Here is a 14,084-nt window from a genome sequence, read left to right as displayed (position 1 = left end):
TTGGGGATGAAGGGAAGCATTCTTGCTTGCCTGCTGGGTTTATGACTTTTTTTTGCTATTACTATATTAAGTCTCTAGGACTGTAATACATTTTAATACATTTGTTTGTCACTGTAAAAATCAGAAAAGATGAGAGAATCCTAGTTTTTAAACTTAGTGTAAAAATTAAATATAGCTGCAATGATATAGCTCTAGTATATACACTTTTACCATGAAATAGAAAATGTAACTTTAAATATCATTTTCCCAGTGGGTTCAGTGGCTCACACCTGTAATCCTAGCACTCTGGGAGGCCGGGGCAGGCGGATTACTCAAGGTCAGGAGTTTGAGACCAGCCTGAGCAAGAGCGAGACCCCATCTCTACTAAAAAAATAGAAAGAAATTAATTGACCAACTAAAAATATATAGAGAAAAAACTAGCCGGGCATGGTGGCTCATGCCTGTAGTCCCAGCTACTTGGGAGGCTGAGGCAGTAGGATCGCTTGGGCCCAGGAGTTTGAGGTTGTTGTGAACTAGGCTGACGCCACAGCACCCACTCTAGCCTGGGCAACAAAGTGAGACTCTGTCTCAAAATAATAATAATAATATAAATAAATAAATATCATGTTCCCTAGACCAGAGATTTCAAACTGTGCTCCCTGGATTACATCTAGGTGGCAGTGAAGTGTGTGGGACTCAGTGGTGTCCTCCCACCCTGTGGCAAATGGACCAGTTTTGGTTTCATCTTTTATTTTTCTTTACTATTAGGCTATTGCATAATATTTAGTTTAAATAGCTCCACAGAAATTTTTAGAGAGTTTGAAAATCACAAATGTGATCACTTCAGACAATATAGGTAAGTCCTCACTTAACGTTGTCGATAGGTTCTTGAAAACTGCAACTTTAAGCAAAATGACTTACAGCAGGTCCTTGAATAACGTTTTCTTCCTTCAGTGTCGTTTCATTATAACATTGATGAGAAAAACACAATTGGTGTTGTTATATGTTGTTTTGCTTAAAGTCACAGTTTGTAAGAACCTATCAACAATGTTAAGTGAGGACTTAACGGTACTAGGTATTAACAATAGTATTGCTGGGCAGCTCAATAAAAATTCAGGCTTTTTGTTATAGGCATGAGTTATAGTGCAGAAAACTATTCTCTTACAAGTAAAAACATAAAGCAAAGATTCAAATACTCATTTTAGTAAACAATCACATATTAAATGCAATATGGAAGAATGTGTAGAATCATCAAATAGCACATACAGAGTACTTTTTAATACATCATCAACAGGATCAGCTCCATTTCGCTTCATCTACTTGCTAATATATTCCACACAGTTTAGATTCAGTGATCACAGAAAATGAAATCATAGAGATGTATTCATCGCTTAAAGTATCGTATCATAATCAACATTGTGAAAGAAAAGGGTAGAGGAAAGCAAGATAGGTTTTGCCTTTCCATTTAATGTGTTAGGGGCAAATATCCAGCTTCTGCACTCATGACAGAGATGGGAAGAGAAAGGAGACAACATTTTTTGAAGCACCTAATATTTGGTAGCCACTTGTATGAAAAGGCATCATTTATCATTCTTATATTATTCCAACAAGGCAGAATATTATTAATCCCAATTCAAAAATGAAGAAGCTAAAAGTGCAGAAAAGCTTAAAAAAAAAAAAAAAAAAAACTTGACCAAGATCATACAATACAACAGCTAAGCAGCAGAACCAGAATAAGGATCTGACATTTATGGATTAGTTACTAATTGCCATGTTTTGAATTAAGAATTTCATTTGTCTTATATAACCTAGACTTCATGGCAACCCTATGTAGTTTAAACTAATATATTATCTCTATCTTACTTTAAAGATGATGAAACCAAGGTCAACCATTTAGTAGGTGGTAAAATTAGTATTCAAACCAGATCTACTTGATCCCAGAGTCTGTGCCCTTAACCACTGAATTTTGTATAGCTTTCAGTTTTTAACCATTATAGCCTTTATAACCAAAATCTTTATAACCATATATCTTTTTTTTAATTTTAGTATATTATGGGGGTACAAACATTTTGGTTACATAAATTGCTTTTGTACTGTTTCAGTCAATGTTATAAATGTGCCCATCCCCCAGACAGTGTGCATTATACCTGATTATACACATTATACCTGATGTGTAAATTTACCCATCCCCTTCTCCCCCTCCCACCTGCTTGATTTTGAATGAATGTTATTCCATATGTGCACATAAGTGTTGATTGATTAGTTCCAATTTAATGGTGAGTACATGTGGTGATTGTTTTCCCATTCTTGTGATACTTCATCTAGAAGAATGGCTTCCAGTTCCATCCAGGTTAATATACGAGGTATTAGTTCACCATTTTTTTAATGGCTGAGTAGTACTCCATGGTATACATGTACCTTATTTTCTTAATCTACTAATGTACTGATGGGCACTTGGATTCTTGAGCCATGTATCTTTTTTTTTTTTCCTTGAGACAGAGTCTCACTTTGTTGCCCGGCTAGAGTGGTGTGGCGTTAGCCTAGCTCACAACAACCTCAATCTCCTGGGCTCAAGTGATCCTACTGCCTCAACCTCCCGAGTAGCTGGGACTACAGGCAAGCACCACCATGCCCGGCTAATTTTTTCTATATATATTTTTAGTTGGTCAATTAATTTCTTTCTATTTTTAGTAGAGATGGGGTCTCGCTCTTGCTCAGGTTTCGAACTCCTGACTTTGAGCAATCCACCTGCCTCGGCCTCCCAGAGTGCTAGGATTACAGGAGTGAGCCACCATTTCTTGCTTAAAATCATTTCCCATTTTCTATTCTCTGATAAAGAGAGATCATGTCTCTCTTAGATTTAAATAAAATTCTAAGCTAAATACAGCCCCCCACCCTCTTTTGTTTTTTGCTAGGTTATAAGAAGTAATAAAATGTTTTGCTTAAAAAATTTAAAAAATAAATTAAAAAAATAAAAATCTGCTCATCACAAAAGATTAAAATTTTTTTTCATTAATATAGGACTTTATTATCTATTCTGTTTGTGTTGATTAAATCACCAAATTTTATGTGTGGGCTACTGTAAGCAACTTCCACACAAATTTGAGAGTAGGCTCTGAAGGAATATAAGATAAAGAAATGAACACAGTTGATGATAAATCTATGGTAGGAGAAAATATTCTTAACATTAAATGTTACATGATATCACACAGCAATCATACAATATCATTAACTTTCTCCTATACTGTCCAAAGTTAGACAATAAATGGATACTGAGGCAAATAATAAAATATGCTAGCTGTCAATTTGTGGAAGTAGAAAAGAACTGTGCAATAGATTCTGAATTACAATTAAAAATATGATACTTGTCAAATTATCAAACTGAGTCCAGAGAGAACTCAGTGTCACAATAAGGGATATTTTGATTGACTGATTTGAAACTTTAATATTCAAATATTATAGCTCCTTGTTAAAAAAAAAAGACACATCACAACTTTGCCTGATGTTTTTAGGGGGAGTGGGATACTCGCTTAGATTTGAGGCTTTAAAATGTAAAAATTTGATATTTTCTCCACTGCCTCCTACTCAGAATTTTAAATAAAAGCATAACTTCATTGTAACATTTTCTTCTTTTTTAAGACAAGCTTGGCCACAGAACACAACAATACTTATGCAGCACACCTACCTTATACCTAAAATAAGACTAGCTTCTCGCCTACTCATTTTCTGTTCAAATCCTCCTTTATAGTAGGATGAAAGGCTCTGTAAAAGAAAGAAAGAGCAAGAAATAATTAGTTCTATGCATGAGGTGGCATGGCCTCAATCTCATCACATAGCTGCAAGAAGAGTAATGCATTTTACTAGAAGTCAACTTGAAATTGTGTGTGTGTGGGGGGGGGTGAGGGGAGCACCAAACGATGATTCTTTTCAAGAAACTTTGACCAAGAATACTTAAAAAACATTAACAATTTTTTTCACTTTAAAACACAAATTTTTCACCACTGAGATATACCTGAAGGAACAAAAGAGATTGGTAGAAGCAAAATGCTTGGACTTTTTATAAGCTCTGTAGTATTTTTCTCATTGGATATCCTTGACCAAATCATTTGATGGTGGTATGTCAAACATTGTTCTGCCTACCAGACTGGCCAAAAAAGAAAGAAAAGGAGGAACTGACAAAGTGTGAAGTACATCAGGATAGCAGATAAGCAAGTCAAGAAAGGCTGGGAAACTGGACCTAAAGGTTTTAGTTTGGCTAGAGAGGTGAAAACAACAAGGAGAGGTAGGTGAATTAAAGAGGCAATCAGAGCCGGATTCTGGAGGGTTGTAAGCAATGGAAAGAGTCGAGGATTTTAAGTGGGAGGAGAAGCCAGAGCACTGGAGTAACACAAACGGACTGTTTTGAAAGGATTTCTCTAACTGCTATGTGGAGAATACAAAGGTGGGAAGGTGGAAGCAGGAGACCAGTTAAGAGATGATAACAATAATCCAGTCAAGAGATGATGGTGCTATGGATTAATGGCAGAGGAGGTGGTACAAAGGAGTCAATTCTGGTTGTATTTTGAAAGCAGACTAAATCCTTCCTGGATATATTAAATATGGAATATGGGAAAAGAGGTATTAAGAATCATGCAGAGGACACTGTCATGTGCTGGCCAGATCCCTCTTCAGGAAAGGAGGACTTACTCCTGGGACGCTGGGGCTGCTGCTGGCAGATAGCAACTAGCTCTCAGATGCTTCAGGAATTGCCTTACCTGAAGAAAGCTCATGTCCTCTTCCTGGGGGACCCTATATCTAATGACTGGTTAACATGGGGGGTGGAGGAGATAAGCATTGTAATTCTCTAATGCATAGAGTAATTCTTTATTCAGGAAAAAAATTTTTCTATGAGTTTTTACGAGGAGCTCTAAAATTCTGAATCAGCATAATAAAGAAGACAAATTGATGATGTTTCATGAACTGTCATTCCCACTACAGTCACAAAGCTCATTAATATTGGTATTTTAGCAATATTTTTACTCTCAGTTTTGCCCTGGTAGAAATGAAGTCTCAGAAAAGGCTACTTAAACTCTAGTGTCCAGAAGAAGTTCACACCTTAGAACACTGCCTTTATGAGGAGTAGGTCAATCTGTACATATATAATCAATACAACCCTTCTAAAAGAACTTATTTTGAGGATAGAAACTTAATATTTGGGAGCTGTGTACAGAAAATCAGACAAAGAGAAAACAAAAAGTTGCTGTTAATCACTACTAAAACAGTTGTCCTTTGGTATCTATGGGTGATTGGTTCCAGGATCACTGGTACCAAAATCCGCATACTCAAGTCCTGCAGTTGGCCCTGCAAGGAACCCACAAATATGAAACACTGGCCCTCCATATAAGAGGGTTGCATATCCTGTGAATACTGTACTTTTGATCCACATTTGGTTGTGGATGCCGAGCTGCCCATATGGGGGGCTGACTGTATTTACTGAAAAAAAAAAATCCGCATGTAAGTGGACCCATGCAGTCTAAACCCGTGTTGTTCAAGGGTCAACTGTACACGCATATTTCTTCAGAGAAAGTTATACCTTCTAAATTTGCATGAAATTTAGGGTTTCTATCACATAATTTTAAGTAGAACAAAAATATTATCACAGTATTTTAATATGTTTAAATTAGTATCTGTATCATAAACAAGCACAAAACTACAACTCTGTACTCCCTCCCCTAATAAAATATAACTGAAAGACCTTTTTAAGTTAGAAAATAATAAACCAATATCATATTATATTAGGATATACAGACATAAGGCACTACAGAACCATCTTCTGACAACACTGTGGCGGACCAAAGAAAATGTTGAGATCCATAAAAATTAGATTATTATAAGGAGCAACTGCATAATCAAATAGATGGAGTAGATGGTTATATTTTTCTAATAGGATTTCCAAGAACAGAAACAGTAGGATTCCGCCAGTTTTATGATGCTATTAATATTTGAAACACATCCTAGACCTTACAAATTATGCTTTTGCATTATTCCATTCCTAAAGTACAGTATATATATTATAAACAAAAGAAGTCAAAATAATTTTTTCTAAAATTAGCATTAAATGCTATAGTGCCATGTTATCAAAAGAGATATAAAATAGACTAAATTAAACCAAAGTTGTTAGTAGCTAATTCACTCAGTCAATAGCTTGAAACACAAAAGTCCTCCAGACAACCAGAAGAACTATATCATTCTATAGTCTTGAAGAAGAAATATAATTACCATAAACTATAAACTTTTATTATTTACAATAATCTATTTGACTTATAGAGTCACAGAAGGATGATTTGAATTAATGTACTTTTCCATGAATTTCACTTGACTATAAAACAATAGAAATCCCATTTTTAAAAATTATATCAAATAAAAGGACAGATTCACAAATAGAATATTAAAAGCCTCAAAGAAAGGATGAGTGACTTGGGTTTTCTCTCCCATGGAAAAAAAAAAATTAGGGGTAATTAGACATTAGCTGAGTCCAAAAACATACATTAATATTTTTAAAAAACAAGCAGAAGGGCATTGGTTCAAAAGAGCACACAGAATCATAAAGGTCTTTTGCTTTTCAAAGTGAATTTGAAATGAGAAAAGAGATATTTTAAATAAGAAATATCCACAATAAGCCTAAAAATCAAGAAATGGGACAAATAGCAAACTAGGAAGTTTAAAGAAATCCTGAAAAATTTAAATAGGTCAGATTGCACATATAGAAAAATTCCAGCAGCTCTGAACACCAAAGTAAAGAAGAAACCCTTCACAGGAAACCAAGAAGAAAACACTAAATACACAAAACATTATTAGGTTAACTTTATTAAATCAGAAAAACAGAAATGGACCATTCCTACTCTACTATCACAGAGTAAAAGGGGCATGGCACCTCTCACTTTTGCCCTCAGGATGAGAAAGAAACCCATATGCTTCGGATGAATCTTACTCTGTGTAGCAGATCCTAAAAGAAGCAAAAAGGAGTATGAGCACATCCCATTTCAGAACCCAGAGGCCAGGGAGGTGGCCACTTTGCCAAGGAATAAAATATACATAGTGCTCAATCCCTCCTGGACTCCAGAAGTCCCAAGCCTGCCTTTGGTCTCCTTGCTTTGGACGACATGTCTGTTGACAAGCCCACCTACGTATTTATGGTCCCCTGTCAACCCTCCCATTCAAGTAACCTGCCTACCAAACTGCTGAGGAAAGTCAAGAGCATTACTTACATCTAATTTATCCTCATATATATATATATAAACCAACAACCAAGTATCATCAGACATTAGGAAAAAAACCAATATCATAGAGGAAAAATTAAAAAAAAAAAACAAGATGAACAAATAACAATTGGCTTTGGAGAAAGGAGATAAATTAGGAAGCAGAAGAGAATTTGGAAAAATTCTGATTAGAGTCTTTAGAGATATTCAAAGGAATATCACATTCATAAAATAGTGGGTTGATATGAAAAAGAAACATGAAAGAATTTTTTTAAGTTAAAAATTACTGATGTAAAAAATTGAGTAGATAGACTGAATAACAGAATGGACATTGCTAAAGGCCAACCCGCTGATCTGGAAAATAAACTGTATGAATATTATAGAATGTAGAGCGGGAAAAAAAAAAAACAACGGTAAGAGGCATAGAGAACAGATTCAGAGGTCTAACATCTTTCCAATACTAGTTCTAAAAGCAGAGAAGGGAGACAACGGAGGGAAAAAAATAAAGAAAAAGAAAAAAAAATGTAAGAAAATCTTACAGAACAAAAGACAGGTGATTTCCAAGTAAGTTATGGCTTACTACGAATTCTTGTGCAATTTCAGAACATCAATAATAAAGAGAAAATCCTAAAAACTGTCAGAGCTAAAAAAACAAACACCATCAAAACCTAAATCCCCAAAACACAAACAACAAAAGAAAAACAAAACAAGAGATTATTTACAATGGAATAAGAGTAATAACACCGCCAGAAAAATCAGCTGTGACTATGTAGGAATGTAGGAGTACAGGCACTGAGGTTTAGTCTCAGCAGAGATTTCTGTACTTCTCTGGCTCCACCAGATTTCAAGGAGCTAGCAGCTAACTGATAATTAACAGTGACAAAGAAAGAAACAAACTGTTTAATAGAGAAGAACTTAAAACATTTATTATCCATGCACTCATACAAAAAAGATTACTCTAGGCAGTATTCTAGCAAAATGAAAAAAAAAAAACCTAAGAGAAAGAGAAAGAAGAGATTTAAGAACAAGATGTTAAAGCTTAGAGGAAGCAAATAAAGTTTTTAAAAAATAATGAAAAGAGAACTCACTGGAACATTGAGGCTTGGACATTCTCCTTTGAATGACAGAGATTTAGTAACAACTACAGTTTCTATTTTTTTAGTAACCTTATTTGATTCAATAATTTTTTTTTTTTGAGACAGTGTCTCACTCTGTCACCCTGGCTAGAGAGTGCAGTGGCATTATCACAGCTCATTGTAACCTCAAACTCCTGGGCTCAAGTGATCCTCCTGCCTCAGCCTCCCTGGTAGCTGGGACTACAGGCATGTGCTACTACATCCAGGTACATTTTTTTTTTGTAGAGATGGAGTCTATATTGCCCAGGCTGGTCTCAAACTCTTGGCCTCAAGTGATCCTCCTGCCTTGGCCTACCAAAGTGCTATGATTAGAGGTGCCAATGAACTGAGCCAATGTGCTTGGCCCAGTTCAATAATTATTTACAAAATATTCAATATTAATTATTGAACCAGTATTTCATACTGTAAATGCTATGTTTATGAAGTTTGATATTTGGGATTCATTAGTGCCAAAGAGAAAGTATGCCATATTTCATATCTCAGTTTCTCTGGAATAATAACTATATTAAAAATTGCTTTAAAAATCCTTGTATCTTCACTGAGATATAATTGTAATGGTGAAGAAGAATAAATTCTAAGATGTTTCACTGCAAACTGCAAAAGTAATACTTTGTGAAAAAGAAGGAGGAGCTAGATTTATCAAAGGCCATGTTTCTTACCTTAAGACCAACTAACAAAGGAGAGGAAAGAAGGGTGCATATCATTTCCCTTTCCTTTAAGAAATGCAGGTACCAGGTTCAGATTCTTTATATCAGCTAGGCCAGGTAAGGCCCCCCTGAGAAGATGAGGGAGCAGATGCATGAAGCATCTGAAGAAAGAACTTACGTGAGTATATCCTTATAATCTCTTGAACTACCCTGCCTTATCTGTTAGCCTCTACCAAGCAGTGAAAACGTTCTCATTTTCTTGCTCTCATTGCCTTTACAAATGTTAAAAAATTTAGTTCTGGCCGGGCGCTGTGGCTCACGCCTGTAATCCTAGCTCTTGGGAGGCCGAGGCGGGCGGATTGCTCAAGGTCAGGAGTTCAAAACCAGCCTGAGCAAGAGCGAGACCCCGTCTCTACTATAAATAGAAAGAAATTAATTGGCCAACTGATATATATATAAAAAATTAGCTGGGCATGGTGGCGCATGCCTGTAGTCCCAGCTACCCGGGAGGCTGAGGCAGAAGGATCACTCGAGCCCAGGAGTTTGAGGTTGCTGTGAGCTAGGCTGACGCCATGGCACTCACTCTAGCCTGGGCAACAAAGCGAGACTCTGTCTCAAAAAAAAAAAAAAAAAAAAAAAAAAAAAAAAAATTTAGTTCTACAAAGCTTAGGAGCTCTCTATTTATGGTATACATATATCTACTGAAGGTCACCAAAAGAAAAGAGAAATGATTTCTGAAATTTTCTCTAGTTGTTATTTATAAACATATGGAAAGATGCAAATAATATTCATTTAAGGAACTATATCCCCGTGTCCATTACTATTACTCTGTCTCAAGCCACCATCATCTATCACCTAGACTATCCCAACACACTCTTAACCAGTTTCACAGTTTCTACTCTGGCTCACTCCAGTCTATGCAGCAGGCAGAGTGATAACCTAAATGCAAATCACATTGCCCCTCTGCTCAAAATCTTCCAAAGGCTCTCTTCTTTCTCCACTAAAACTAAGCTTCCAGCAGGCAATTTCCTTGTCTGTGTAAGTATATCCCATTGCCTACAATAATGTATTACATGAGTATACCTTTTACCATCATGCAGTAAGCGTTCAATGAATATTTACTGACTGATGCTGTATAGCTATCAATACTTAGCTATCAATACTTTAGCCAAATAAAATATAAATAGGAAAACAGGAAATACAAATATGCTCCCTCTACTCACAGACATGTATTTATAGGACTGCAAAATCACTTGCAGTTCTTTTGAACCTGAGTTTAATTATCTGTCAGTATGTCATCCTCTGAAAGTGCTGTCATTGTTCATGGCTAACTAAGCCTCACAAGCCTGTAATGCTTTTGCTAAAACAAGCCATTCATTCTCAAATTGCTGCAAGCTAAGCTGATCTATCCCAGATCTGCTTCTTTTTCCCAGAAGTCAATGTCTATGCTGTAGTGCTTCGCTGAGTTTTCTCTGTATTGTTTTCAGTGGTCACAAACCACAGTTCATGCTGTAATTTTTTGGATACGACTATCATTCATTCTGCACTTATTTTCAGCTCACCAGAGTAGCTATAATGCTGATAGAATAATGTAAAATAATTCCACAGGATTCATGCTTGGAATCTTGTGATTTTATGTTTCAGACAGGCAGGTGTGTTGGGATGAGAATAGATGCAAATTTCAAGGTGACAAAAAGTCCTGGGTAAGCTCCATAAGGGCAGGGCCTGTGTCTGTTTTGTTCACCAGCTATCCCAAACTCCTGGCACAGGGATTGGAATTGGTTTGTGCTCACCAAATGTTTATTGAATAAATGAACAACAATTAAACAGGGAAAATTAGTTACCTCAAAGTTGATGTGATACTACTAAATGGAGCAAAATGATTAGATGACAAAACCAAAAATAAGGCTAGATATTAAAATAACATAACCACTTAAAAGTTTCTTCTTTTAAAACTTCTTCACGTTAAGAAACATGAAACTTAAACTAAACCAATAAATTAGACAAACTCACCAATGATATAATGATGGAAGTAAACTTCTACAAATATTACAAAATCTAAGGCATTTTCTGGGTTACTTTAAAATATGTCATACTGGGTGGAGAAAGGGATGGGTATACACACACCTAATGGGTTCAGTGCCCACTGTCTGGGGGATGGACACACTTGAAGCTCTGACTTGGGTGAGGCAAAGGCAATATATGTAACCTAAACATTTGTACTCCCATAATATGCTAAAATTTTAAAAATTATAATAAAATAAAATATGCCATACAAACAAAAATCAAAATGCGTTTTCTAACTAAAGCCACATTTAACTTACAGGAGTTGAAATCTTCTTTGCAGTTTCCGTAATTACTTGTTCTAGAGGTTTCCAGATCTGAAATGCATAGCGACCTAAATAATAAAAGGAATAAAAGCAAATATATTTTCTATAATCCAAGCCAATCAATACCTTTAAGGTGCCTGCTATAGTATTTATTGATAATTTACTTAATATATGTTATTTTAATAAACATTTCAAAATTTACCAGAAAGATAGCCACATTTTTTTCAAATTTCTAATTACTGAACAGAGGACAGCATTTCATTTTAATATGCAAATATCAATCAACAAGAGGAGGAACAACCCTGGAACTAAGCAGAGAGCCTCCCAACTTAGGCAAATGGACTGGCAGATTTGTACTTACAAGTACCATCTCCCATCACCAAGAGTAAGCAGGGGGACCTAACCCACTACACACTGTTGGCAAGAGGTGAAGTCAGCAGGTCTGACATAACCTGAGAGGTACACCAAACCTGCTAGAACCCCCTATAGGCAACTCGGGACCAGCACTCCTCTCCCTTGCACACTTAGGGACTGATCTTCAGAGACTCAGAGACAGTCCTGTAAGCCAGGTCTTGCACTCATAGCTCTTAACTGAAAGGTCAGATGAGAAGGAAGTAGCAAAAGAACTCTAGAAAAATGAAAAATTAGAGTAAAAGGACACCCCAAAAAGAAAACAATAACTCCTTACCAATGGATACCAACCAAAATGAAAAGATTGAAATAACATATGAAGAATTTTGAATATGCATTGTAAGGAAGCTCAATAAAATACCAGAGAAAATAGAAACTCAACACAAAGAAACTACAAAAACAATGCAGGAGATGAATGAAAGATTTACTAAGGAAATCAAATTATTAAAAAGAAATCAAACAGAATTTCTGGAAGTGAAAAATTTGTTTCTTTTTATGGTGTACTATAGCTCAAACAACAACAAAATAAAATACCAGATCAGCTATTATTGGAGCTAGTTTTCCTAGCTTTTGTATCATTAATTTTCTTCCCTATAAAGTTATCTAGATTTGCTACACTGACAAATGCTCAGTAACTATAAATGGTGGAAAGAATGAGAATGTATAATGTCTGAAAAGCAAAACCTCAGAATACTACAGTCTACTCATGAATCACTGCAGAAGATATTGGGCAATATTTCTCCTGCAATGTATTGATAAGTATTCTTTATCTTACCTGCAAATGCAAGAGCTGCAACACCCAGTCCTACAGCTATCAAACTTCTTGCCTATGGAGGAAAAAATGAATATCACTTAGAATGTTACACACTGGGTTTTAAAAGTAAATCATTTTTAATAATGAGAATAATTATATTAAATACTACATCTTCTCCATGCTCTACTGTGAATAGAACTTTAAAAAATGCAGTGTCTATGGGATTTTATCTGCTGCTTGCTATATCAGCTAATTTTCAGTGAACTAAAATGATTCTAGATTTTTATTTAATTTCCATATATTTGAATTCATTCTAACCAAGAGCTTTTTTATATTATCTATTGCTAAAATTTTTAAACCATTTTTAAAAGCAGGTTTAGTATTATTTCTCTCCTAAGAAGATGAAAAGCACATATTTTCTCTTCCTTATTTTATATTTACAATGCTCAATAGCATTTTCTATATTTAAAAATTTAATGAAACCTTAGATCAATGTTTAGGGAAGAAGAGGTCAATCTATAAGATTCAGTAAAGACTTCTAAAAAGCTAGAATAATCCCCTAGGGATCAGAATGGATACATTTCACATTGGTGCAGACATCATAGGATAGAAGCTGAGACTAAAGGGATACTAAAACCAAAAAGCCCCTCAGCCATTGGCCTTCAAGTTCTGTAAGGAAATAGATAACAAGTCTTAGGAAATCAAAGTCCCAAACCTTCAATAGATGACTGTGTAATGAAAAACATCAGATCAGCAAGGATAACTGAACGAAGATATTCTAACTTTAATATTCAATAACTCTCTGAGAAATCTAGAGCTCTTCATAAACAAGATGAAGGAAATTCCTCCTGGCTTCTCCCCCTCAGTGTAGCTGTAAGACACCTTTTCACCAGGCAATGACACTAGAACCATTTCAGTAAAGGAAGATTCATCCCCTGGCACAGGAGAGAAAGCCTAGAGTTACCTACCTAGAGAGGCAAAACAGTCTTCAAGGTTCCTTTCAGGTTGTCTAACCTTAATTGTTCCTGAACAGAAAGAGGTACGTACTGATTTAATGAAAAAGCTCTCCTGAGATATATTTTTGGCATTTTCTAGAACTTCTCTGGTACCACATATTTTGAGGTTTATCCTCAGTTCAATCAAACTACTCAGTTGTTTCATGTGTGAATTATATTTTCTTCCCTTATAACTTTATTCTTTCATCTGACTAGAAGTACTCGTCATTGACTATCCAAATCCAACCAATTCTTAATACCCCAGCTTGAATCTGCCACAGAATGGCAGAAGTCACTTACCACACATAACAAAGGGCACATATCCAAATATACATATAGAATTCCTCTGAATAAAAAGACAAATAATTGAGTAGAAAAATGGGCAAAGGACTAGGTCAGAGACTTCACACACAAAAAAAAATCTAAATGATTAATACATATGAAAAGGTGCTAACTTCAAGAGTAACCATAGAATACTAACAATAACAATAGGGTATAAAAATATTATTAATAGTATCAGAATATAAATATTTGTGGCCTTTGTGAACTTATTTTGTCCACTGATGTATCTCAAGAGCCTAGCAACAATATCTA

The 14,084-nt window shown here is 35.4% G+C and overlaps 1 protein-coding gene across 1 annotated transcript in view; it reads right to left on the bottom strand.

Annotated features, from left to right (window-relative positions):
- Positions 1-14,084, bottom strand: part of DNAJC15 (DnaJ heat shock protein family (Hsp40) member C15) — a 78,345-nt gene that overhangs the window by 32,303 nt on the left and 31,958 nt on the right. Inside the window, exons 2-4 of the mRNA XM_012761027.3 lie at positions 12,517-12,568; positions 11,325-11,398; positions 3,665-3,741 (exon numbers count right to left, since the gene is read on the bottom strand). Coding sequence (XP_012616481.1) covers positions 3,665-3,741; positions 11,325-11,398; positions 12,517-12,568 — 203 coding nt within the window. The remainder of the gene's footprint in view (positions 1-3,664; positions 3,742-11,324; positions 11,399-12,516; positions 12,569-14,084) is intronic.

The sequence above is a fragment of the Microcebus murinus genome, chromosome 13 (genome assembly GCF_040939455.1).
Source record: "Microcebus murinus isolate Inina chromosome 13, M.murinus_Inina_mat1.0, whole genome shotgun sequence".
Classification (NCBI taxonomy): Eukaryota; Metazoa; Chordata; class Mammalia; order Primates; family Cheirogaleidae; genus Microcebus; species Microcebus murinus.
The sequence above is the reverse complement of the archived record's forward strand: the minus strand, read 5'-3'. Positions and strand labels throughout refer to the sequence as shown.